This window comes from Biomphalaria glabrata, chromosome 1, assembly GCF_947242115.1.
Source record: "Biomphalaria glabrata chromosome 1, xgBioGlab47.1, whole genome shotgun sequence".
Taxonomy (NCBI): Eukaryota; Metazoa; Mollusca; class Gastropoda; family Planorbidae; genus Biomphalaria; species Biomphalaria glabrata.
Window position 1 is genome coordinate 83,296,087 of NC_074711.1, and position 26,258 is coordinate 83,322,344.

Genomic DNA, 26,258 nt, shown 5'->3' on the forward strand with positions numbered 1-26,258 from the left:
TTTATAAAGTTTTAAACATTCAATACTTTATTTTGTTCTTATTATTCAACAACAATCGCAAACATTAGGATAGTGTATGCACGAAATAAGGTATAGCTTAAAACAAAAAAACTTATGTACAAAAAAGAAAAAAAAAACAGTTTAAAAAGTTCATATAACAGTCTTTACATTTTGAAACGCCAACATATTTCTCTGAATCAGATTTTTACTTCCTAACATTGGTGATTTCTACCATTCAAAAATGTGTAGTCCTATTAATCCTATTATTTCCACACAAATCATATTTTTTTGTGTGTGTGAATCATTACTCCCATGTAATTGTTAAACCAGCGAGAACCAATGTAATAATCGGCAAAATCGTGTGTCCATAAATTATAAACTATGAAATAAATAAAATAATCAATTAACCCACACATCTTTCTTATTAAAGTACTTCAAGTACTGCCTAGAAAAGTTTGGAGATGCTTCTTCAAAGTGGAGTTTAGTCTACGGTCCATTTTCCATCACCCACAAAGCTCGGTAGAGAGGGTGATGGAATTAGGGTGAATTCTGCACTGGGCATACTCTGAAATAGTCAAAGCCCTTTCGAACAGGATTGAACAACAAATGTCTCTGTCCAGCATAGGGTTATCTAAATCTCTATCAATCACTTTTTAAACTTTACAGGTATGAACAAACCATTAATTTTTGTTACCACTTAGTCGGTTTCACAGTCTAGTTATTGCACTGGTAAATTTTTACATGTAACATCCCACTAGTTCACAAAATCGTTTTTTTTATAACATTCGAAATCAACACGAAATCATAAGATACTAATTTGAATTGATTATAAATCGTATTTGTTCATAAAGCTTGTTTGATGCCTAAGTTTCTAATATAAGTTTATCTTACAGTTTTTTTTATTGTTTTCCTTTTTTTTTTACTTTTTATTTGTAGGTGTGTATAACAAAATGTAATCATAAGAAATTTAAAGGAATTCTTTCCCTTTAATGTATCGCTTTCCTTGCGTTCTCTTCACGCCCAACTCGAGCAATTATGGTCCAGGCTCTCTAGGACACTGATTTCAATGCAACAGTGTGAGACTTTAGTTAACTTCAGGAGAAGAGATTAAGCAATCACAGAATCTTGATCTAAAGCTACATTTAACAGCAGAGTTACAATTATAAGCAGAGCTACAATTATAAGCTGAGATACACTTTTCTAACTAACGGTCACCCCACGGGTTGGCTAGAGCCGCAGCGTGAGCACCCACACTCTTACTAAATGTATACAAATATATATGCTTCAAAATAAATATACATGATCAAAAAATTTACACCAATACACATTTTTTTTCAATAAAAATAAATTAAAATTAGCTTTTTAAAGGTACATACAAGTAATTTAGAACTTAGAGAACCACATTTTTGTTTAATTACAATTTAAAAAAAAAAGAAATAATACGTTAGTGACTTAGTCAAATTGCAATGACAGATTAAATATACGCTTTTTTTTTTAAAGCGCAAAGATAACCTCAAAGCAAAATAGTTGGAGAGAAAAACATTTCCATTTCTTTTCTGGCCAACTCTCAAACATGTGCTATGACAGTGATCAGTTCAGGTAAACCATTCATGTGTATCACGAAGGCCTTTAACTGGGTAGAAATTAAATCTGTCTCTAGTTATAAATACTAATTATGTTTGTTAACAGCGCTTTATAAACTTATACATTAAATTATCATTATTATTATATCCGAGAAAAGTAGATACAAATACAAATCAAATTTCAAGAGAGTTGTGATTGCTATGTAAAGTTTCTTTTTTTTTTTAAGTGGTTGCCTCTATGCCGCAGGTCAATATTACCCGAACATTCCTCTATGTTGGTTTTCTGTCCTCATTTCCACATTTCATGAATAATTAAAAGTAAATATGTACAAGTTTGTAATAATAGCTTGCTTTACCTTAAACTCGCTAATGCCATTCTTGTTTACGTAAATTATAGTCCCCCCCTTAAAGCTAATTAAGTTAATAATCATTTTTTTATTCCGTTTTATTTTCCGAGCGCTAAATTTTCTTCACCACACTCTACGTTCTCCAATCTTAAGCCAAAGCAATGGACTCTTGCCCTGATTAGATTCCAGGAAACCAACCATGGTTCTACATGCTTGATTAACTAATATCCACATATAATACACGGTGCTAAGTATCATGCTTGTACCTAATACATATTTCTTTCAGTGGTCCCATACAGCTCAGTAAAACAAGGGTCGACTACTTATTAGCTTATCACGTATCGCACAGACATAGCGAAGCTTGCTCTATCACTAAAACACCAATCACACACAGGGAAAAAAAATGTAATGACAAGAGACTAAACAATTATTTACATTCGATTGCAAGCATTAATTTCATGTCAAAAATACTTTACAAGTGATATATATTTTTTTTTGATTTAAATTTATATTTCTCCTCTTGGACCCAGAAAACTTATCAATTTAAATTCAAAGCACAATCGAATGAAATTATCAGCACACAATATTTGTTTTGTGTCTATTTCACTTAACAGTAACAAATAGTTTTTAAAAAGTCAACTTATATTTACAGCAATAGAAGTAACCAAGACAAAAACATTCCAATATTTATAACACTTGTTGGCTTACAGGCTCGAGCAATACACATCTTGCCGTCTTACAAAATGTACCTATGACCACCATCTAGATCAGTGTTTCCCAAACTGTGTTCCGCGGAGCCCTAGAGTTCTACGAGGCTTGACTAGGTGTTTAACGAGTTACCAGAATAATTAACTAGTAGGCCAAAACGAGAATTAATCTCTCTAAACAAAATAAGCCAAATGTTCCGCTAGATACTCAGAATGTGCGAAGTGTTCCGTTAAAGAAAACGTTTGGGAACCACTGATTTAGAATATAATAGATAAGCCTATCAAGACTCATTATTCAATTATCTAGAGATATAAATTTAGTCAAAGTGACAGTAAGTTTACCGTGACAAAAATAAATCTAAATCTAGGAAGATTAGAAACCCAGCACATTGGCGAAACAGTGTTTTTAGCAAAAAGCTGAAATTGCTGATTAGAGCAACTGGCCATGAAGCTAATAGAAAAGCAAAAACGAGTGGCCAAAAAAAAATTATATGCAAACTAAGCTAGATGACTCCAGACCTATTCATAAGCAGATCTTCAAAACAAAATTGTTTTTCTATAGTTATTTCAAACTTATTTCCCTGCAGACAGGTAACGAGATTGTGTTCAGCTAAGATCTCGAAGGAATAGAAGGCCATTACTTGATACCATTAGATCTACGTAGTTACTGGTAGTGTTTTATACAGATTTGTCTGTCCTGATTGGCTACACAATGGGTCTAGTTAAATTTCTTGCTTCACTGAATAATAAGGTGCATCTATCATTTCATAACAAAAGAAACAAATGACTTCCATTCAAAGGAACACTGCGCATTAATATTTGAAGTGCATATGCCTTATGAATGAAAAAACATTTAAATGGCCTTCTCATTTTTAATGTTGCTTTTCTACTTACAAACATATCCATTATAAATCTGACAATAAGAAAAAGATTTAAACCACTTAGCAACCATTATCTGTATCACTTTCGCCTTTGAAGTCTGTTCAAGTTAGATCGTGTCCTGTTGGAGCTGTTGAAAATGGAAGAGAAGTGATTCCACTTGCAGGTTCTCATACTTCCACAGGTCTCGCTGTGTCTCAGAAGCGGACAGTAGGACCCCCCGTTCTGTGGAAACTGAAGGACTTGGCGTGTTCGCTCTCGTTTACCAAAGCCGCAGGATACGGAGCAAGCATTCCAAGGTGACCAGTGGTCAACAAGGCAGTCGACTGCGGGACCATCTGTTGGACAAATACGCATACAATTAACTTTTTTAAAATTCATTTTACGATCATATATATGACCCTATTTGAACACTTTTAGAAAGTAAGAAGTTAAGATAAATGAAATGCACACTTTTTAGTAAGTTATTGTTTGTTATTTTTGTGTTATAAGTCTAGATTGTTCTGCACATTTAGCTACCTATCAAGAGGACTCGCGAGTCCAGCTTCGAGCTTAGTTGTGTTTGCTAGCACGGAAACCTCCCAGATACCCTTTCTCCTTATGTCCACAAAAGAAAATGGGACCATAGCCCAGAGCGCTCTGATCTTGAAGAATGGGTTATAAAAAATCAGTTGAAAAAAAGAACTGTTGTTGTATTTGTTAAGTCACATTTGGTAATCCCCCCCCCCCCCGATCCCACTTGAGGAAGGCCCCCAAAGAGTGTTTTTTTTTTTACATTAGATATTGAATATTTCGCAAAATGCATAGAGGTCAAGCCCCCCCCCCTCCCCAGGGCCATTAAATGATGGAAAATTCATAGCTACGCCCCCTGTGTTAAGCTTATAAATTGTGGTCAATATATCTTATCTTATAAATTACAGACGTTCCTTCAAAAGAGATGATATGCATAACTACGATAGATGATAAATTTACTCTCATTTTTAGACCACACTCGACCTTTTTATAGTCACTGTCCAACTCTAAATTTCAAAGACGCAAGGGAAATGATAGTTAAAAAAAAATCTAATGCATTTCAGTCCCTTTTCCCAGTCTATCAAATGGAAAGTAGCTAAGGAAAAAAAAAAGACAAACTAGATCTACCTTCAATTGGGTTCTGATCGTTTTGAGGATAGTTCAAACTCATTTCATCTTTTCGAGGGATGTTTATTTTATTGGATTGTGATGCTTGGCTTGTTCTTGGCTGACCAATCAAAAGTTCCCTCAAGGCAGGCTTAGACTTAGGTTTGTCTATTCTCTCTTCATCTCTATTTGTCTGTCTCAGTTTTGTCTTGGCTTGATCGTTTAGATGTGGAATAAGCTCAAAGAGAAGAGTTGTGCTTTCTGGCTCGTGCGGGGATTCAGTAGGCTCGATATCCTCAACATTTTTAAAACTAGACTGGTGCTTCTCAGTTTGGTCTGACGGGCTCGACACGTCTGCTGGAGCAGTGGCATCTACAGGCTGATGTGACGTATCATCGTGGCTGGTTTGTTCTGGTCTTGGCTGGTCGTTTATGATGCCGACAACACTCTGTTTCTCTTCTGCAACGTCGTCAACTTTCAGGCTGCTCGTTGTTGCTTCTTGGTCACTCTCGGAAGAAGACTTGAGATGTCCATCTTTAGACTCTGGACTCGGCGCTTTGTTTTCACGTTGAGATGCAGCCAAATTTTCAGCGGGTTGAGATTCTTGATTGGAGGCTTGCTTTCTGAGCTCGTCAATGTCCAACAGCCTGAGAGTCTTTGTCTGCTCTTCCCCCTGTGCGACTGTCGAAGGTGTTTCTGTCACCAATGTATGCGATCTTTCCGACATCTTCTGCTCAGTCGAGACTTCCTGCGCTCCTGAGGTCATTGGTGACCTAGTTGTCAAAGTAGCTAGTTGTGGAGTGATTCCGAATGGTGTCTCATTTAGATTGACTTCTGAAAATTTTTGCTTGTGTCTATATTCGGATAGGATTTCCATGGTAACAAATGCGATTGGAGGCAATTCCTGTAAAAGAATGCAATCTAGTTAAAAGTGTAAACAATTGAAATTATGGTAGAATCTATCTATCTATCTATCTATCTATCTATCTATCTATCTATCTATCTATCTATCTATCTATCTATCTATCTATCTATCTATCTATCTATCTATATCTATTTATCTGTCTGCCTGCCTGCAAGTCCGTCTGTCTGCCTATCTTATAGTATTGGAGAGTTTCAGACATGGCAGAAAAACTATAAATATTTAGCCTTTATGGTGTATCCGGTGTACAAAATAAAGGGAGTTTTTTTTCTATAGTTTTTTTTTTTAAAGGTATCAGATAATTTAGTGCCCTTTTTAGCACTGCAGAATTAAGTTTTCAAAGCTCTTCCATTTATAGCACACACACAAATTCATAACGGAGGAAGCATTATATATTACAAATATCTATGCATCGTGGGAAGCGTGGTCGAGAGGCTAAGTGCGCTTGAACTTGGCTTGGCTTCTGCTACCTAGAAGGGGGGCTCGAGGTTCGACACCCGACTCAAGCAGAGCTTACTGAGAGCCTAAAGGCAGCACGGAAAACCAACTCCTAGATACCCCCTCCCCCCACTGGTCCACAAATGAGATTGGACCAAAGCGCTCTGAGCATGCTATAAGCATGAAAGTAGCGCTATAAATATAAATTTATTAGACTTTCACTCTATGACGGTGGCACAATGTATAACTTATTTTTAAAACATGGCCAACACCCATATTTAATTGTGCATTTTAAAATTATTGCTTAGTGCATTCAATAACAAAATAACACTTAGCATTTTAGCAATTTTTTCTTTAAATTGGCGACCTTGACGTTCTTCTTCTTCTTCTTCATCGTTCTCATTGTTATGTTGGAGTGTTCATATGACTAGACCAATACATGAGATGAACTGCGCAGTGGTTTCCAAATCAGGGAGCTCTCCATATAGTTTTCTTTCTATAGGGGTGATTTGGGGCCAATGTCTTATACGGGCCTCTTGGTAGAGAGAGCAGTTTTGGAGGACGTGGTCGGCATTTTCTGGTGATACTCCACATGGGCAGATTTCACTGGTTTCAATTTTGAGCTTCCGGTACATGTGTTGTCGCATTCTGTTGTGTCCGGTCCTGAGTCGAAAGATTAGACGTTGGTCTTGTCGGAATAGCTTATAGTAAGCATAATCTTTCTTGTGATTTTAGCATTTTAGCAATTTTTTCTTTAAATTGGCGACCTTGACGTTAAATTCAGCGTCCTTGACATTGTGAAGTGAGTCGTGAGAGTCTTTAATATTCAAATACTAGAAACTTACCGGAAGATCAGGATAGTAGAATGAACTAGCCGGGTGGTCTGGGAAGGATGACGTGATGGTCGAGATGGGCTCGAACGGCACGTTGGGCCAGTTGGGGGAAGTAAATGTCAAGCCCTGGTCAGTGCCGCCGTCCATCGGGTGCATGTCCATTCGTACTTGGTTCTTCCAGCGGCCGTTCGCGCACAGGTCTACAGAGCTAACGCCAATGAACCAGTCTGGACTTGGAACGATCTTCATTATGAAAGAGACCTGAGAGAAGATAAATGAGAGCAATAATTAACTAGGTAACGTCATTGGTAAAAGGTCGTGTGTGTGCGGTTAGGTCTGTGTAGGTGTGTCGGCATGTAGGTGTGTGGGCATGTAGGTCTGTGTCGGCATGTAGGTGTGTCGGCATGTAGGTATGTGGGCGTGTAGGTGTGTGTGAGTTAAAACGTTGTGGAGTGATTGTTTACAAATTTTTTGGGGCGGCTTTGACGTCAGCGTATAAATAAAGAAGTTTTTTTTTGTTTGTTGTTTCGTTAATTAGCTTAACCTGGAAATGCCCACCAATCAGTGCCAATTAATTAGAAGTAACTTGTAAAAATATAATAGCGATGTAATAACCCCTTACTACTAATCTACATTCACAATAAACAGTTTTCTCGATGGTTCTAGAACATACATTCTTAAATAACAGACAGTGATTCAGAAAAATAAAAAAAAAAACAAGCACATCATTTCGGGATTTATAGGACGTCTCTGAGTCCACCCAACTTTAATGGGTATTTAGTTGGGGAAAGTAAAGGCGGTTGGTCTTTGTGCTGGCCACATGACGCGATCGCTAACCGTCGGCCACAGAAAGAGATGACCTTTACATCAACTGCCCTATAGATAGAAAAAAAACCTCACATAAATAATGAAAAAAAAAAGAATCAGGGGAATACAGGGACAAAAGGTTGAAAAGCACCGATAAAGCCAGTATTAATTAGGCCTAAATCCTTTACAAGATTTTTGTTGTTTAATATGCAATAAAGATGTCATCAAAAATAGTTTCTTTTATATAAATTTCTTGTGAGATTTACAAGACAACTTTATGACACAGAAAATACACTATGTTTATATGTTCATTTCTAAGATCCTGTTTACTTTCTATAAGCAACAAAACACAGTAAAAAAAAAAAATAAAGAAGAGAAAGCGATATAGAAACGCGGGAGCTAAATAATGGTATAATTAAAAAATTCGCCATTTTTGTTTCGTTTCCTACTAGAAAGAATCAATAAGATTAAAAAAAAAACATTAGAGAACTCTTTTGAAAGTGAGGAAAGATCTTTTTCCCTTCTGGTAATGAAATGTCAAACGAAAAGCATTGGGTAGAAACGAGGTACAGCTGGCTCTTGACTGATTAAAAAAAAAGTCTTATCGTGAGCTAAACTACAAACATTTTGTGAGTCCTATTATTGGTCTCAGTTGGTACTCAGCTTATAATAGAATCTACATCTAAATGTTAAGTTGATGATCAGGTGTTGTTGTTTTTTTTCTAGGATTTGAGAAGATTAGAAGAATAACCTTAGTATCCTCTGCCCTATAGATCGCAAGGTTTTTACTTATAGAAATGGTCTAAAAAATAAAATTGATAGAGGTCATTAATGGACATTCTTGTTTCTACTTACTCGTGAGTGTCTCCCGTCCAGAAATACGACAGCTGAGGTCTGACCAACACTCTGTTGTATGGGCGGGGCGATGAACGCGTCCAGGACGTGCGTGAAGCCCTGGGTAGAAACAAGGTCCAGCTGGCTAGAGTCTCCAAACTCAGCAAACGCCTTGACGCCTGCGCTAGCGTTATGGCCTTCTGCCCACAGGGTATAATCAGGTCCATGTGTCCGACCTGCAAATATTCGTAACAAACAAACGATAAACATTTTGTATACAGAAAAGTTGGCAATGATTATGGGATTCAAGACACACAAGGACAAAGAGAGACAGTTTCGTCGTTGTTGTTCTGGGTTGGTGGGTGGTTGGTTGGAGCCTGGGTGGACACGGATCTCGAAAACGGCTCTAACGATTTTTTTTAGAAGTTAGTTGGTTGGCAATGCCAGAGAAATGAAAATTAGTTAATTTCTACAATAACACAAATTCTTATTATAACTTCCACAGGGCTTGTCTTTGGGTCAAAGGATTCGTCAAAAGTGTATTTTACGCGGCTACTCAGTCCTAGATATGACCTACTTATTTGTCATATCCAGCGCAGACATAAACGTCTATAGATTCATGATGTCATCGCCGTCTACGTCTGTCCACTAGAGTTGATTCCCTTTTAGCCTCAAATGTGGGATACAATAAACAACAAGACCAGAACATAATCAAATACTCACTAACCAAGTTGAGGAGCATTTCTATTTTTGTTTAAAGGTAGGATTCCTTGCTAACTCATTGTGCCAGTGGGCTACATCAGCGGTTCTCAACCTTTTATGCTCGGCGACCCCTTTTACAATCCCCCACTTAGCCGCGACCCCCCCCCCCCTCCCCCGAACACACACAGCAATTGAAGAATAGACAATAACAATCCATTTTTTTCAATGGTCTTTGGCGACCCCTGGCAAATTGTCAATCGACCCCCCAAGGGGGTCGCGACCCATAGGTTGAGAACCCCTGGGCTACATGGATATAAAATTTCAATCATGTTTTTTTTCACCATTTCATGATAAACTTGAAATTAAATACTGTTTTTTTTTTCAGACTTTGGAATGGAAACAGGACTAAACGGGGACCCAATATTAATATAATTTCTGAAAGTCATCCAGATTCAGACCAAAGTAACTGTCTCTGCATCTGCTACCCTGTGGTAACCTCGAAGATTTTAAAACAAATGTTTACGTTTGTATAGAAACTGTTTAGCTATCAGACATAAAAAAAAAGACCTTCCATTGCAGTTTATAGTCACTATTTGATACAATCCTAACATTCAAAATACTCGCGACTCACGTGCCATCACCAGCTCGTGCTACCGATGACAGACATCGTGTGAGTTCATTTTTCACCTGCGTCAGAGGGCTGCGTCAGTGAGACCTGCCAGGTCAACGATCTATCATAACATTACATAAACTATACGCAGGTAGGTCAACATAGAGACCTAACCCAGAATCCTAAAGATTGCCCCAGTAACCTGACACAGTGAAACTTCTAATTCGCTTTACCGTTCTAGAAAGACGGGCTATCGTCGCGTTTGGATTTCCAGGACGTGATAAAGTAGGAGAGACAAATACACCCCCTTTTTCATTATTTTGTACTAAGCTTTTTTCAACTCTCTCTGTCTGTGTGGTACAATTTTTGTACACGTTATTTCTCCCACACTCAATCTTGGATCAGGTTGACATTTTTTTCACAATTATTTCTCGCAACTGACAAAACAAAAAATAATAAAAAATGAACCAATTAGTTAATTAATGATGAATGAATGAATTAATTAATTATTTTGTTTGGTATCGAACAAGTAAGAAAAATTATACCATTTAAATCGACAGAAGATGATTAAAATCAACAGACATGAATTATTTCGATCTAGGATTTTGAAACATTATCTCAATGGAAACTAACAGGAAATGGCTTTGTTTCATATATTTGCGTGAATATATAGATATGTGATTCTGTGATTCTAAAGAAAATCTGAGAAATGATTTTGCATTATTTCTAAACTTTGAAAACTAAAGATCATTACTTTTCTAAACAGAAAAGATTGATTTTCCTAGATTTGGGGCGACATCCCTTACAGCTTGAAAAAGAGTTACATACATAAAAATCTCTCTCTTTCTCTCTCTCTCTCTGTCTATCTCTCTCTCTATCTATCTATATATACACATGTGTGTGTGTGTGTGTGTGTGTGTGTGAATTGATCAATCGCGGATAATAATTTGTTTCCGATTTCCAGTCTAGATATAATATAGATATATATAGGTCTATGTTTATATGTGTATGTGTATTGCAGAATAAAAATTTTAAACTGCTGTATTTTTTTTTTGTTTGCTTGGCATCAGTGATCCTTCAACTTTATGTCCTTGACATTGTTTATTTTGTCTATTTATTTTAAAACGTCTGCCAAACGTAGTCTTTTTGTTAAATTTTTATTTTCTTTTTTTTTTTTAAATAACAGGATCTAACTAATATAAACAAAGATCAGATAACTGCGATTGACTCAATTATGAGAATTCTCCCAGCGTTCCAAATGAAAACAACTGTAATGGATTAAGAACTTCCGGCTTGGTGTTTGGAAAGTTTCAACTGCATGAAATCTCCTTCGTTTAATTAAAGCCTTTGATCTCTTAACACAATATTGCGATATCTGCAAGGCGGTCATATTGCACTGAACTATATATCATAAACAAATAAATATTTACACTTCTTTCCAATTTCAAGACGATGTGAAAATGATATGACATAAATGATAACAATTATATTAATATAGAAAAAAGCTGATAGGTTTAACGAACATATCGTAAACTTTGTTTACACAGGTGTATACTCGTCATCAAAGAAAAAAGAGTTAAAAGGGTAAATTAATATAAATACGTTTTAAAACAGGTGTCTGAATGATCTTCATAAATGAAGTTAGCAGATACAGGGGCGAAGTTCTAAAGGTCTAAATCAGCGGTTCTCAACCTTTTATGCTCGCCGACCCCTTTTTACAATCCCCCACTCTGCCGCGATCCCCTCCCCCCCCCCCCCCCACACACACATACAGCAATTGAAGAGTAGACAATAACAATCCACAATTTCGATGGTCTTAGGCGACCCATGGAAAATCGTCAATCGACCTCCAAGGGGGTCGCGATCCACAGGTTGAGAACCCCTGGTCTAAATAGACCTACTTATATCATTTCCAAGATTTCTAATTACTGACTAAATAGCAAAGTTCCCCTTTCAGACCTTGTGATCTATGGGGCAGATGATTTAAAGGTTATCTGTTTATGTGGCCCAAGGTTAATGAGGGTGTCATATGGCCATCCGCCTTTACTTTTCCTCAACTAATGTCAGGTACCAATTAGAGCTGGGTGGACTCAAAGATCCGAAACATGTAAAACAAAACAGTTCATATATCGAGTTCGAAGTAATGGATAGCCCAAAGCGCTTCCTTTTTTATTTGCAAATTATCATAAATTATCTATAAGTAGGCATTTAATATAAGGTGAAAAAAGAGTTTGTTTTTCAAGAACACATTGAGCTCGTTTGGTTGTGGCTCCTTATTGGTCAGTTCTCGGTCAATGTAAATTCGATTTATGTGTGAGTTTTTTGAAACCATGTTTATGAATACAAAGACATGCAGGGCTGCACTAAGAGTTCGTTTGTAACACAAAGTTTTCTCTCTTACTTTTTTAAATTTGGGAAACCATCTTGGGCTGACAAATGAAACACACAGACCACAATGTTTTAAGAGATGTACGCCAAATGTGTTGAAACTAAATTTTATTTAACAAACATTTTGATTACCTTCTATTTTAAATAATAATAACATTGTGACATGGTGGCTGACGACTTGGGAGTCTTGACTAGGATTCTGAGCTGTGCTTATTGAGCTGTTTAAGTGGCATGCTAGAATATTATTGAATCCTCAAGATATTTATATTTATATGGTTCTAATACGTTACCATCTCAACGTTGGACCGCTCGGTACTTAAACTTAAAACTAACGAAATAAAAAATACTTAAAACAAAGCATACATAAGAGAAATCTGTGGCATTTTACGTCTCGAGAGACGATCTTTTCCATTTGCAACTTCTTGTGTAACTAAAGAGACCAATCCTTGATACACAGCTGCGATCGCAGGTTGGACATATGTGATCACCAGGCGCCGTTGCATTATCACCCTTCTTTCTGCTTCTGTTGTGTATGGCATCTGCAATCCGAGACCCTTCCTTTATGCTCTCTCTCTCCATGTAGATCTATCCAGTGCCACGTTTCCCAGCAGCTAGTGTCGAGTTTGAAGAGCTTCATGTCGCGTTTGCATACATCCGTATAACGTAAAAGTAGGCGACCAGCGGCTTCTATTAGATCGCCATATAAGAGAAATAACCGCACAATAACTGCAAGATTTATCACCATTTTTTTTTTGCTTTTAAAACAAATGTAATTGATTAAATTTGTTAATTTTTGTAATGTTTCGTGTATTTTCTTCGTCAAGGAATAATCGTGCAAAGTTTCATCTTGATCCGAGAATGGAAAATTGGAGAAATAACGTGTAAAATCATTTTGTACCAGACAGACAGACAGACCAAGTTGATATAAGTTCCATAAAACCAACAACATTGGGATGGTTTAGTTCAGACAATGTAGCATAAATTTTTTTTTTTTTTTTTGGTTCTGTTCTTTGAAGGAACTTGTTTCCTAAAAGGCATGTAATAATAATAAAGCATGTCTTCAAGTCCGAAGATTAATGAAGAACGCAGTATTTCTCCTGTCTACGCAGCCCCAGCTGTGAACTACATTTTACCACATCCAGGGCAAGCATAACCATTGTCCGCCGGTGGTGAACATTTTATTTTCGGATTCTACCTCTGTCCTCGGCAGTGGATTTTCTTTGGTCTCAAATGTGTATTCTGCGGCTTTTATAAGTAACCTCCAGTTGTCTCGTTCTGAGGCCGCATGCAACCAGGTGCTCTCTTCTATGTCAGCTAAGGCAAGTTGGCGCCTAAAAGGCATGTAATTAATTGAATTCAATACAAAAAGTATTTCAAGAGAATTCCCTCTCACCTTGTAACAAATCTTATATCATTTTGTCCGTCTGGTACAATTTTCTTACATGTCATTTCTCCCACACCCATTCTCGTATCAAGTTTAAACTTTACACGATTATTTGTTGTATTTAAAAAAAAAAGCATGAATCATTAAAATTAATTGACCAGTTATTTAATTAATTAAATAAATTATTTTGTTTGCTATCGAAAAAGAGAAATAAATGCTACTTTTTGAGAGAAGTGGCTGTAAATGTGGAGTTAATCCCCTTATTACGTTTTGTACATGTCTTTCTCTCCCACTTTCCATTCTCGGATCAAGTTGAACTTTTGCATAATGACCCATAGTCGATGACAACACATAAATCAATAACAAAATATCCATTAGTTAAATCAAGTAGAGGTAATTTAATTAATTTTGTTTATTGTAAAAAGGGAGCCTAATCCTACAGTAATGAGGTATAGCTTTTTTCGGTTCTTTCCATTAGATAGCTTTTATTTTTAAAATTAACTCTTTCGCTCCTAATCGACGATACCATCGTTGATTTTGACCTCATTAAGTTAAATTAATGTTTATATTTATAAACTTGACTTTGAACTATATAAAAAGAGCATGCATTTCCCTTTAATTCTATACCAAATACAACATTTTCTGATAACAAAGAACAACGCTATTGGAGCATTATCATAACAGGGTAGTGAAATAGTAATGAGCAAATGAAGAATTCCTTCAAAACGTGAAAAAAATAATTGCGGAGAGAAAGAGTTAAATACTTTTAAAAATATATTGCTTATTTGTTTTAAGCTTGTTTACGGAAGGTAGGCGAAACATTAACGTCCGTAGGCAACGGTTCAAAGATCAGCACAGGAGTCAGTTTATTTTTATTGTCATACAGGAAAACATTTGGCTGCAAGTGGCTTTCCCAAAAAAGACAGCTTGAGAACTCATACTAGACCAAGGTGAATAGATGTAAACATAGACCTAGAGGGCAACCGCTAATGACATGCACAGACGGCGTAAATGGAACTAATAATACAGCTTTGTCTGCGTCAGAGGTGACAAAACATGAAGGTCAAAGCGGGCCTTGGTAGCCACACAGAAGACTGAACTTTCCAAAGTCTTTGAATTGGAAGACGATGGCATATTTTTATTTTTCTGAACGGATCAAAAGTCCAGGTATTTAATTCGCAAGAAAATGTTCGCAAGAATCAGTAGGTAGCCAGCAGGTAGCCATCACTGAATACAACCTCTCTAATAGGGCGTAAAATTATATACCATACAGACTTTTAAATAGTTGGAACATATTCTACATACGGACCCGCAAATCTACTAGCACACAGGTAAAAAATACAATTACCCATACTTTTTCTACAAAGCTTTTAGCGAAAAAAAAAATGTAAAGGCAAAAAGTGTTTTTTTTTTGTTCTTTTGTGTTTAAACTCTTGCTACAGGTGTTAGTTGTCTGCTGGCTTGTGCTGAGCTTCACCTTTCGGTGGCATCAGACTGCCTAGGGTGGAGGGGACAACTTTCACCTATCCACATTTGGCAACAACAACAATAACAACGACCACAACAGTAAAAGATGAAAAGGAGAAAGCTTTACGTCTGCCTTGCGCCGTTTGTTTGGGTTGGAGGGTATAGGCGAACTTCCCCCCCCCCCTTCCTCTCTTCCCTGTATTGTGCTGCAATTGTGCAATCACACTATTTGGGCTGGAGAGTAAATTAACCGCAAGCCATGTGCTCCAACCACTAATGGCTGACGAAGACCAGACGTTAAAATATTCTGATGGCGGGAAAAACATGATGTCACCCTGACCTGGTTTTAGCCTGCGGGTCAGCCGAGTACTTGACCCGAGATGTCGCTCAGGGTTTCTATTTTAGCAAAGGCCCATGTGATAGCACTTGGGCAAAGAGAGGCTTTCCCCATCGAGAGATGCCTTTCTGATTGCTTCCATGTAGACAAGTAAATATCTTACAATACCCCCCCCCCCCTCCTTTCTTTCGTGAAGAGTTTATTAGTCTGTCTATAGAAGCTGGTTCCTGATGTTGACAATATAAGACTCGTACGTATAGAAGAAATAAACACACAGTTGTTTATTGAATGTAGAATCTTCTCGTCTAGTAAGTACTCTAGATGTCGATCGACACCTCGGAAGTGATGCCAAAAACTACAGCTCCGGGGAGGCTGATGAGGTACTACTCGGCCCTTCGAAATTTCTGCCCATAGTCCGCGATAAAGACGTTTTGAGTCTGTTTCATTGGACATCATCTGCCCTATAGATCGTATGGTCGGAAATTTTTTCTTTCTCTGGTATGTATAGTGAAAGTTCAATGTGAAGCAAGTAGTAATGTTTATGTAACCAAATCATACGGGAGAGCAGTGAAGCCAGCACAATGTTTTGTCCATTCTTTTAATCTTCTCACATCCTAGTAAAAACAAGATTACAAAGAGAGTTTGTGTTATCACACAAACTCAGAGGCGGCCTCCATCAAGTTCACCAATGTTTTGTCCATTCTACTAATCTTCTCATATCCTAGTAAAAAAAACAACAAAAACAAAAAAAAACAAAAACTGATCAACTGAACATTTAGATTATATTACAAGTTTTCCTTATGTTAACTGTCATTTTCATTTCCGTTAACGAAAACAACATTAAACGTAAGTTGTTCCGTCATTTTCAACGGGAATAACTTATAGCTAATAAACACAAGTAAAAAAACAAATCAACAGCTGAGAATTAATTACGGTACCTAAAGTACATCTCAAACTACGCACACACACACACACACACACACACATAGTCTGATCATGTAGAATTTTCTTTAGTAAAGTTCTATATCTATAGAGCAGATGATGTTAATGTCATCTGTTTAATTGGCCAACGGTTAACGAGCATGGTCTTATGTGGTCAGCACAACCGCCTTTACTTTCCCAATTAAACTCAGGTACCCATGAGAGTTGGGTGGACCCTAAAAATTCCCGAAATTGTAAATCCCAGTCTTCACCGAGATTCGAACCCAGGACCCTAGCGTTAACCACTCAGCCACCGCGCCCACCTATCTTTTGTGTTAACAAAGTGAAACATATCTTATTAACTCTTTCTCTCCTAATGGACGATGCCAACGTTGATTTGACTCCCATTAAACTAAATTGGTTTTTGGATTTGTAAATTTTAATTTGTGTTGTGTAAAAAGTGCGTGCATTCTCCTATAATTAAATACCAAATATAACATTTTCTGATAACAAACAAAAAAGTTGTTGACGTTTAATCCTAACAGGATAGTGAAATACAAATGAGCAAAACGAATAATACTATCGGAATGAGAAAAAATAATTACGGAGAGAAAGAGTTAAAATAGACGTATATGACGTAGGTCTAGATCTACGTCCGTAGACAGAAGACGGACAGAAAGAAACTATTTTTCTTTGCTAGAATAGAGCTTAGATTGGTTGAAATGTCAAGACAACATGTCTATATCTGTGAGGGCTTCATTTAGCCTAGGTGAGTGTTCTGGTGTTCGTGATCACTTTCTCAATGTGTCGGCCAGAGAGGTGCGTGGGAGGCACAAGACACAATACAGTTGTTAGCTCATCATATGGCGGGCAAAAAGTTCTAAATATATATCACGGTGGGACTAGACACCAGAGTACTACAGGAGGGACATTTGAGCTCACAATACGTTCAATAGCACAAACATATACAAGAGTTCCTGACCAAACAAAAAATTATTGAGAAAAGTTTACCTCCCCCTGCTTTTTTTTTGGCATTGCAATACTGCTAGATTGAAAAGAATGTTAACTGCTGAATAAGAGGACAATGTTGAACCCTTGAAAGGACGCTAACTCTGCAAGGCTAATGACTACATGTACTAACTAGATAATAGCAGACTACCAAAGTTCAAATTAATGACTTAATAAAATTATATTAATAAAAAAAAAATATCGAATTAAAATTGACCGAATTTAAAAAAAAAAGAAGTCTTTATTTTGTCTACTTCTTTTGGCGAGCTGTAGAGACATTCAATGAAGTCTTCTTGTGAATCCGATCTTAAATAAAACATTGCCTTTTATTTAAAGGCAATGAATAGAAGTATAAATGCGGTCTTCTAATCTGAAAGCAGTGTAGTAGAATAAATACAGTCTAAATGTGGAGGCGATCTAAATAGGACTTAATGTGGTCGTATGAAAATAAAATAAAATAGACGAAAATGTAGATTAGATTGAAACAGCTGGACCTGAGCTAGAACACCCCAAGGTTCCCTTTATGAAACAATCATCTCAGCAGTCGTCTCATTCAAGACCTTGCAAATCTTTCGCGCACATTGCTCTTCAGGCAATCTATGAATCTCCCATGTAGCCTTCTGTCTTATCTTCTTATCTTATATAATACAGACGTTACTTCAAAAAAGAAGATGATTACGTCCTACGCGTCATGCATTTAGTCATGCATATTAACCAATGACTTAAATTCTGCCAAGTCACTGGTTTTCCTGGCTAGCTCAGGCAACCCTTTCCATGCTCTAATAGCACTAGGGAAGAAGGAGTATTTGTACAAATTTGTCCTAGCATATGGGACGAGGAATGTGCCTTTATCTTTGTGTCTTTCAGAGTATTTTATTAAATTTTGTTTTTGTATTTGAAGATTATGGTTCAGTGTTTTATGTATTATTGCTACTTTACTTTTGAGTTTGTCTGTTAAGAGCAGCCCAAAAGATGCATCGCTGCATTATACTGTTAGCCAAGGAAAATATTCACGTCGTTACTATATGGCCTCCTTCCGATAAATGCTAGAATGTTGTTTGTTTGTCAGGCATATTTAATCGCCGAGCTCTACATTTTGTCTTCCAGATTTTATTAGTACACTGAAGACTTATATAAAGGCACAGTTATTTAAAAACATCAATAGTTTTCATGGTCCAAAATTTATACCGTTTTGAAATTCAGACCAATATAACAATTTAAATCAATATAAATAGGTCTCGTTATAGATAGGGGCCTATTGACAAACTTAATTATGTTAGTTTTTTACTTGACTCAAATGGCAAAGTAATAATAATAACAATAATAATAATAATAACAATTCAAATCGTAAAACAGCTTTACATGAATTAAAAAGACTTGATTTGATTGATTGATAACTGAGCGGAATTCATTAACATGCACGGCTAGATTGATGTAGGAACACGCGTAGGACGTAATCATCTTTTTTGAAGTAACGTCTGTATTTTATAAGATAAGAAGAAGATAAGTTTAACATTCACACAAACATAGGAGTCCTCCGTGCAAAACAACTATATTCAGATGTTAAATAAATGCCTTTCATTGAGTGAACGTTGATTGTAAAGTTTTTTTCTCTCTTATGCCCACTGTGTCATGGCTGCGAGCTTACCAGTGAAGAAATTGCGGTCTCAATAGAAAAAAATTAATTACAGATCTTGAAGCAGGTTCCACGTGAATACAGAAACACATTGTTTAGGAAGGAGGTTGTCAAAGAACAAACAAGTCATCTCCGGTATTCTTTATCTTGAAAATAGTTTTAAGTTCCAGTATTGGTCACACCAAAGAACACCAAATGCATCAATATCCCTTTGGTAGGACCAACTGTATGCATAGCAATACATTATGTATGAAAGTTTGTGAATTAAAATCAGAAATCGGTGTGAAAAAGGGATATTTTCACAGTCTGCCGGAAGAAGGACATGGCCTCAAAAGGAAGACATGTACTCATTTTGTCGGACGTCTGATAACCCTAAGTAGGATTTAATTTGTTTGAATTTTTGTAGTAGCCTACTTCTACATCAATATGAGGGCATGCTGCATGCCGGTATATGGCATTTGGAATTCTTGTCTATACCGAGCGCAGGCAAAACGAATGTTCCAGATCTACTTTCAAGTTAAACATTTTGACCCAATTTTTTAAAATTACTTTGTTCAATTAATATTAATTTTTTTTTTACCCTAAAATTTCATACTTTTTTCGTTCCAATATAGGCTTACTATTTTTTTTTTTACGCGTGCACATAATGAAAAAGTAAAGTAACCCCTTTCGGACCTTGCGATCTGTAGGTCACCTGTTTCTTTGGGCAACGGTTAACGATCAGTGTGTCATGTGGCCAGCACAACGACCAACCAACTAAAGTCAGGTACCCTTTGGAGTTGGGTGGACTCAGGGACGCCTTAAAAATCACGAAATTCAAAAGCCAGCTTTCACCGAGATTCGAACCTACGACTGTTAACTTTTTAAAATGTATCACCATTCTAAGCATGCGCATAGTGGTGTCACTAGGGTCGGTGTCACCCGGTGCGGTTAGATCAGTGTTTTACCCCTTCCACAATGCCCCTCTTCCCCCCCCCCCCCAAAAAAAAATCTCCCAATTTAAAATATTGTAAGTCTGTTCTTTTTATTGAACAACAATTAAAATTTAAGATTATTGAAATTAGAAACCAACTCAACATCAACTGACGTGATTATTATTATAACTATCTACAGAAAGTTTCAGATTGTTGTGGTTCTTGAATCAAAGTTTGTCCTTTTTATAAAAGTAAAGTGAAGTTCCCCTTTCAGATCTTGTGGCAGATGATGTAAAGGTCATCTGTTTCTGTGTCCTACGTTAACAAGGGTGCCATGTGGCCAGCATAATGACCAACCGCCTTTCCTTTTCCCCAACTAATGTCAGGTACCCATTAGAGCTGGATGGACTCAAAGATCACCCAAAGATCCCAAAATTAAAAATCTCAGTCTTCACCAGGATTCGAACCAGGGACCTCCGGTTCGGAAGCCAAGCGCATCATCACTTAACCAGCGCAGTTCCTTGTCCTTTCTATACATAGAGATAATGCAATGTCCAGTCCAGTCAAGTTGAGGTCTCAGGTCTCTAAGTAACACAGTTAAATGAGAATGCTTTCTTACCAATTAAGGCTGACCACTGGGCATGAGGTCTGTATGTAGGAAACATGTTTGGAAAGATTGTCCTCGACCACAACGTGTGAACGGTCACTCGGTAGCGGACCAAAGAGTTTGGCCGGCACGTCACGTGGTTCCTCTTTGAACGTCTGTTTTTTTTAGACCCCTCACTGTTGCTAAGTAGAGCCACAATCACAAAGACAAGCGTCAATATCTTGAGATCCATTGTAATGTCAATTGAATACGTCTAACTTTTCAAGAAGTGTAGTAAATTATCTTTTCTTTTAAAATGCTCTTTTGAATATGATCACACTCTTTCCGGCGAATCTTTATACGTAAAGGAAGCACTAAAATGATTTTTCTTTTTAAGTTATCAAGTTATCTTTCGAATAATCACAATATCTCCAGCTAATTTTTAAATGTAAAAAAAGCACCAAAATAATCGTCTGTATAACTATTAAAGAAACACAATATTGCGAATGTCTTGAAAAGAAATATTGCGAATGTTTACAAAGTCCGGCGCTGTATACCCAACAAACGTGTCGTCTATCAGTAAAAACCTTGCCTAGAGAGGCGCAAAGATTTATTTGTGATTTATTCCAGATCAGATTTAATATACGTCGCGTGGTAGCACCCCCGGGTCTCACACGCTCAGGTAAACAATAGCTACCTCCTCAGCTTTGGGGGACTTCGGGGTGGCGGAGTCTGCGCCGCCTGCTGCCGGTATCATCTTTTTGAACTCAGACCAAAGAAGAGTGGTGGTGGTATAAGGAAAAGGGGCGGGAAATCACCTGTATCTACATCCTGGTAAATCCAAAATATCAGGCTACCCTGCCGGCCGACGCTAGAAAGTAAAAAGGGGAGACTACAATTAAGCAAAAATATAAAGTCAAGTGAAACAAAGGAAGTAAAGAATTCTGAATGTTCGTTGGTGTTTTATATAACCCTATCAATAATAAACCAAAACGATCAAGTTTTCATTTATTTTCTAATAAGATGTTAATAAAATCTGTAGTGTGAACAAGACTACTTGTTTACAAAAGGATACAAATACAATGAAAACCAATGTTTAATAAAAACATATATTACATTAAATGCCGAATATTAATTCGTTTGGGCAAACTATGATAACAATTCAGACTACATGTCCGCCCATTGAAATTGGGACTTTTTTACTGTGGCATTGGTACTGTTCAAGTTAGACAAGTGTAGGATTTCAGTATATGGTATGTGGTCAGACTAAAGCACCTTGTGAATTTTCCTTAGACAGCGTAGGTGGAAGATGCTTAGCTTTTTAATATGGCGAGAACATAAGGTCCAGGACTCTGATGCATTTAGGAGGTGACGGAAGAACCACTGCACTGTAGACTTTCTGTTTTGTGGATATGCTGAGTCCTCTCCGTTGCCATACTTGTTCTTGATGTCTAGCAAAAGCAGCACTGGCACAAGCAATACGGAAGTCAACCTCATCATCTAGGTTGGCGTTTGCTGATAAAGTGCTTCCCAGATAGACAAACTTTTAACATTTGCTAGTTTCTGGCCATCTATAAGAAGGTGTTACAATACAAGAAAAGACAATATGAATACGTTTAAAAATAGAATCTTGAGGTTTATAACAAAAGAATACCTACATTAGACTAGAGCAATACCATTAGCAAAATCACTTCAAGACAGAAGACTAGAGAATAAATGATGCATAAGACACTGAACCATAACTTAAAAACAAAACCTAAGATGTTAATCTAAGAGACACAAAGATAAAGGCGCATTCCATATTTAATGTACCAAGACAAATTCTTCCTTCCCTATTGCCATTAGAGGATTGTGGAACTGATGGTTTGATTCATTCAGAGTGGCCAATTACTTAGCAGACTTTAAGTCTCAATTATTTTTTTAAAAGTAGCGTCCTTAAGTTATATAAGATCTTAAGATTTTATTTTCTTTATTATTTCTGAGATGCACATAGCACATTTTATATTATATCTTCTCAAAAACGTTTTTTGCAAGAAAGCTTTGTTTTTATATTAATTTAAATGTTTAAATCTAGTTTCCTTTTTTCCCAAAGGGGCCCAGTAGACAAAGGCGATTGCCCTTGACATTTAAGTTAGACTGATTTGCTCATTTGTTATGGCGACATTCTTGTGTGTTTGTGAATATTGAACGCTAACAGCAGAATTGTAGAGGATGATCCTAGTCATGAAAGCGAGTTGCTATGGAAGCATCCTATGTATTACTTACAAAGAGAGAAACGCAAATGAGGAAATTCAAAACAGAATCAAATTGAGAACTGGGCCCCACGATGGCATGGCCACTACAGTACTGTAAATAAAAAAAAACGCAAACTAAAACTTAATGGCCATATCACAAGGTCCTCAGAGATCGTACAGATCTTCTTGCAGGGAACAGTACCAGGGAAAAGAAGAAGAGGCAGACAGAGACAACGATGGGAAGACAACATAAAAAAAAATGGACGGGCCTGTCATTGAAAGAGATTCTAGTCAAGGCAAATGAGAGGAAAGGCGAAAGACGGTTGACAGATCATGCCTGGTGTCCCAAAAGTCCAACAGACTAAGGGTTAGGTGAAGGTAAAATGGTAAATGTTATAAAAGAATTTCACTTACATCTACTTATATAAAAGAAATATTTTTCTAATTGTTGTTTACACATTACCAAAAAAATAAAACTAGTCTCCACAGTTCTTAGTAATCAGAACCTTTGAAAAAGTCCGTGTCGGGAAATCAGAACGGCTAGGCGCCCCATAATTCCTTTGACCACTGAGAGGTATTTCTCTCAGCAGACGGGCGTGGACCGGAAGTTCTTCCCCCTTAGTCCTGTATAAAGGCTCCTGGGTTGAGTCACACCGTTATTAATCAGTAGCAGACGAAACGATCAAAAGAAGAAACCGTTTTATAATTAGAGACCCGAATTTTCTAAATCTAAAAGTTTTGTTTTTATTGAATAACAAATGAGTTATGGAAATCATAAATACATTTTATATATTTGAAATTTTATAGACCTTAGCATTTACTCATAATTTACTACTTTCTTTTTTTTTTTTAAAGAAGATTTACTTGTTAGAAGACTTAATTATAGACTTATAGACATACTAAGAAACATGAAAGAATTTTAAACAGAAATGAAAATTGAAAAATAATTAGAAACAAAATAACATCAGAACAACAACTAGACAATAACAACGAAAAAGCAACACATCAAATCATAAAAAAACAACAACTAAAACTAAACAATGCCACAACAAAACAACAACGCAACTTTAGAAGATGAAGGTGCTATTAGCTTGGAAGAGTTTACCGTTCAATTGCCACATCGCAGATTATGTCAAGTCAAATACAACGTAATTGACGTCACGGAAGTTCACCGGCATTTCTAAACTATTCGCCAGAAGTTCTTTGTTTATAGTTCACGTTATTCTTTTACAAGTCATTATGTTTCCAAGCACACATTCTTCTCAAAAAAACTACTAATATAATAATGTACGCTGACTCTGAAGACCCCATACAGTGTTTCTAAAAAGAAACAAGGTAGACTACTGAAGTTTGACAGTGACAGCAGACGACAACAGTTCAATATAAAGTAGAATTAAAAGATGTCCTCACTTTGAAATGCCAAACCAAACTTAAACCCAAACTTAAAAACCCAAACTTACTTAAACCCAAACTTACGTGTAACAGAATTTGTACAGAAAGCACGAATCTGAGACAAATTTAAAAACCAAATTTTTCAAGGAAATACAAACAGGACGGATGGCGTTTACTTACTTACTTGGATCATCCAGCGTCTTTCGGCGCATAAGGTGGCATAAGCGACTTCCAACGAGACGTTTCCACAGATGCTTTCTGGTTGGTGCCCAGAGATTATAGGTTGAACATTGGACATTCTGTCTTTACGTTTCATGTGCCAGTTTGGTGTTGTTTTTTTTTGTTGTTTTTTTTTCCATTGAAAGGCTTCCATGTCTCGCAGCATGCAAAATTATCTCTGTTTGACGTTTGCAAATGAGGTTTTGTAATAAAAAAAAACATTGAACACAATAAAAAGAATCTCTTCTAATTAATCTAGCTGGCAGTGGACGGAAATCATGTGATATATTTTGAATTTTATTATCAATAGGAAAAAAATAATATCCAGATCTGTGAGCGAAGTTCTATTTGTGTGTAGGGGGAGGGTAGGGTGTGTTTGTGTGTGCTGGAGAAGCGCTTTATTGTTGGTTTCATATGTTTAAAAGATAAAGCCATATTACTCCTTCTTCCTTGATGTCTAGAGTAGAATGGGGTTGTCTGAATCAGCCATTAAAAACCATTGACTTAGCCAAGTTTAAGTCTTTAATTAATATGCATGACTAGATTAATACTTGAATACATAAAGGATGAAAATATCCTCACTTTTGAAACTGACGTCTGTTGATGTTTCGGATGTTCAATCAGAATCGAATTGAAGATGATTACATCCTAGCCCAAACCAGAACGTCTGGGAATGGCTGCAGACAGAATTCGAACCCGGAACCATAGAGACATGCCACACGACCAAGCGGCCTACCTCATTTAATTTTCCGTTTTTATTCGTTAACCGTACGCTGCGTACCCTGTGTAATTTGTTTTATGCATTTTACTATGAATTAACATGAACATTTATGTACAATTTAAAAAAGTTTTTAGAGCATTGTTTTTAAAAATATTTTTGACACAGAAATACCATTTTAAAAAATTAGTACAAATATTAGAACACCACCTTCCATCCACACATCGCGAGTACTTCCCTGGTCCAATGACTGCAACATTTTACATGCTATGTTAATATTTTCTAGTTAATAAATGTCTTATAAGACGTAAGCATGTGTGTGTGTGTGTGTTTTAAGTGTGTGTGTGTGTATCCAGAACAAACATCGTACATAAGCCTAATTTATCTTGGTCTAATTCAACCTCCTGCTCAGGATCCTAACAGGATAATTTATTGGACTGAAGGATGTCGGGAAAGTGTAGTGCTAGCAGACGTGAACTTGGCACGGGACAAGTTGGTTTCATCAAGGAAAGGTAACTTCCTTGGTGCGCACCTTTCATCCTCTTACTTAAGCTGTTACCTCGGCAGGCGTTTGTCTTTTGTTTTGTTGAAGTTTACCTTTAAAAACTTGTGATTCTCTTGTAAATATATATATATATATATATGTCAAATTTATTGCGAAATTATTGGAAAGAACGAAATGTCCTTGACATTTAAGTAGCACGTGAAGCTTTTCACAAAGCTTATAGCAACTCTGTCTGTCTGTCTGGTAAAAAGTGTGTACATGTTTTTTTATTTCATCAAATTACATTAAAGATGAAATTTCGCACAATCATTTCTTTTACCTGACAACACAAGAATCAATAATTTTTTTAAAACCAATTAGTTAATTAACTATTGGTAATTAATTATTAGTTGTTTTTTTTTAAATCTCAAACAAGTGGAAAAATTGTACGTGACCAAAGTGGTGGTATAAGCTGAATTAGTCCCCTTTATAGGTCGCTGCTCTAAATTGTAACAAACAATATATAACTATACAATCGTCTCTAGTCATAAGTTTCTTAGTAGCAGAGTGGTAAGCACGTCGACCTGAGGATGCTAATGTTAATTTTAACGAGAAGTAAAACTCTACTGAGTATCATTAAGAGGGATACAAGTAAAAATATTGCTTTGCTCCTGGGAGATGATATCTTTAAAAAATTGCCATTCGATCGTACAATTTTTACCTTTACACATCGTGACCTCTTCTTGCACTCCTGGAAATACAGACCATCGTTCCGCCTGCAATAGTGGT

General features: G+C 36.7%; 1 protein-coding gene across 1 annotated transcript; it reads right to left on the reverse strand.

The window, feature by feature from the left end:
* Positions 1–21,154, reverse strand: LOC106054597 (uncharacterized). Its single transcript, XM_013210525.2, has 5 exons — positions 20,456–21,154; positions 8,491–8,705; positions 6,841–7,089; positions 4,657–5,539; positions 1–3,854 (listed from the first exon to the last, which is right to left on the reverse strand). The coding sequence occupies exons 1-5, from the start codon at positions 20,673–20,675 to the stop codon at positions 3,598–3,600; spliced, it is 1,824 nt and encodes a 607-aa protein (XP_013065979.2). The 5' UTR covers positions 20,676–21,154; the 3' UTR covers positions 1–3,597.
* Between the last annotated feature and the right edge of the window lie 5,104 nt (positions 21,155–26,258).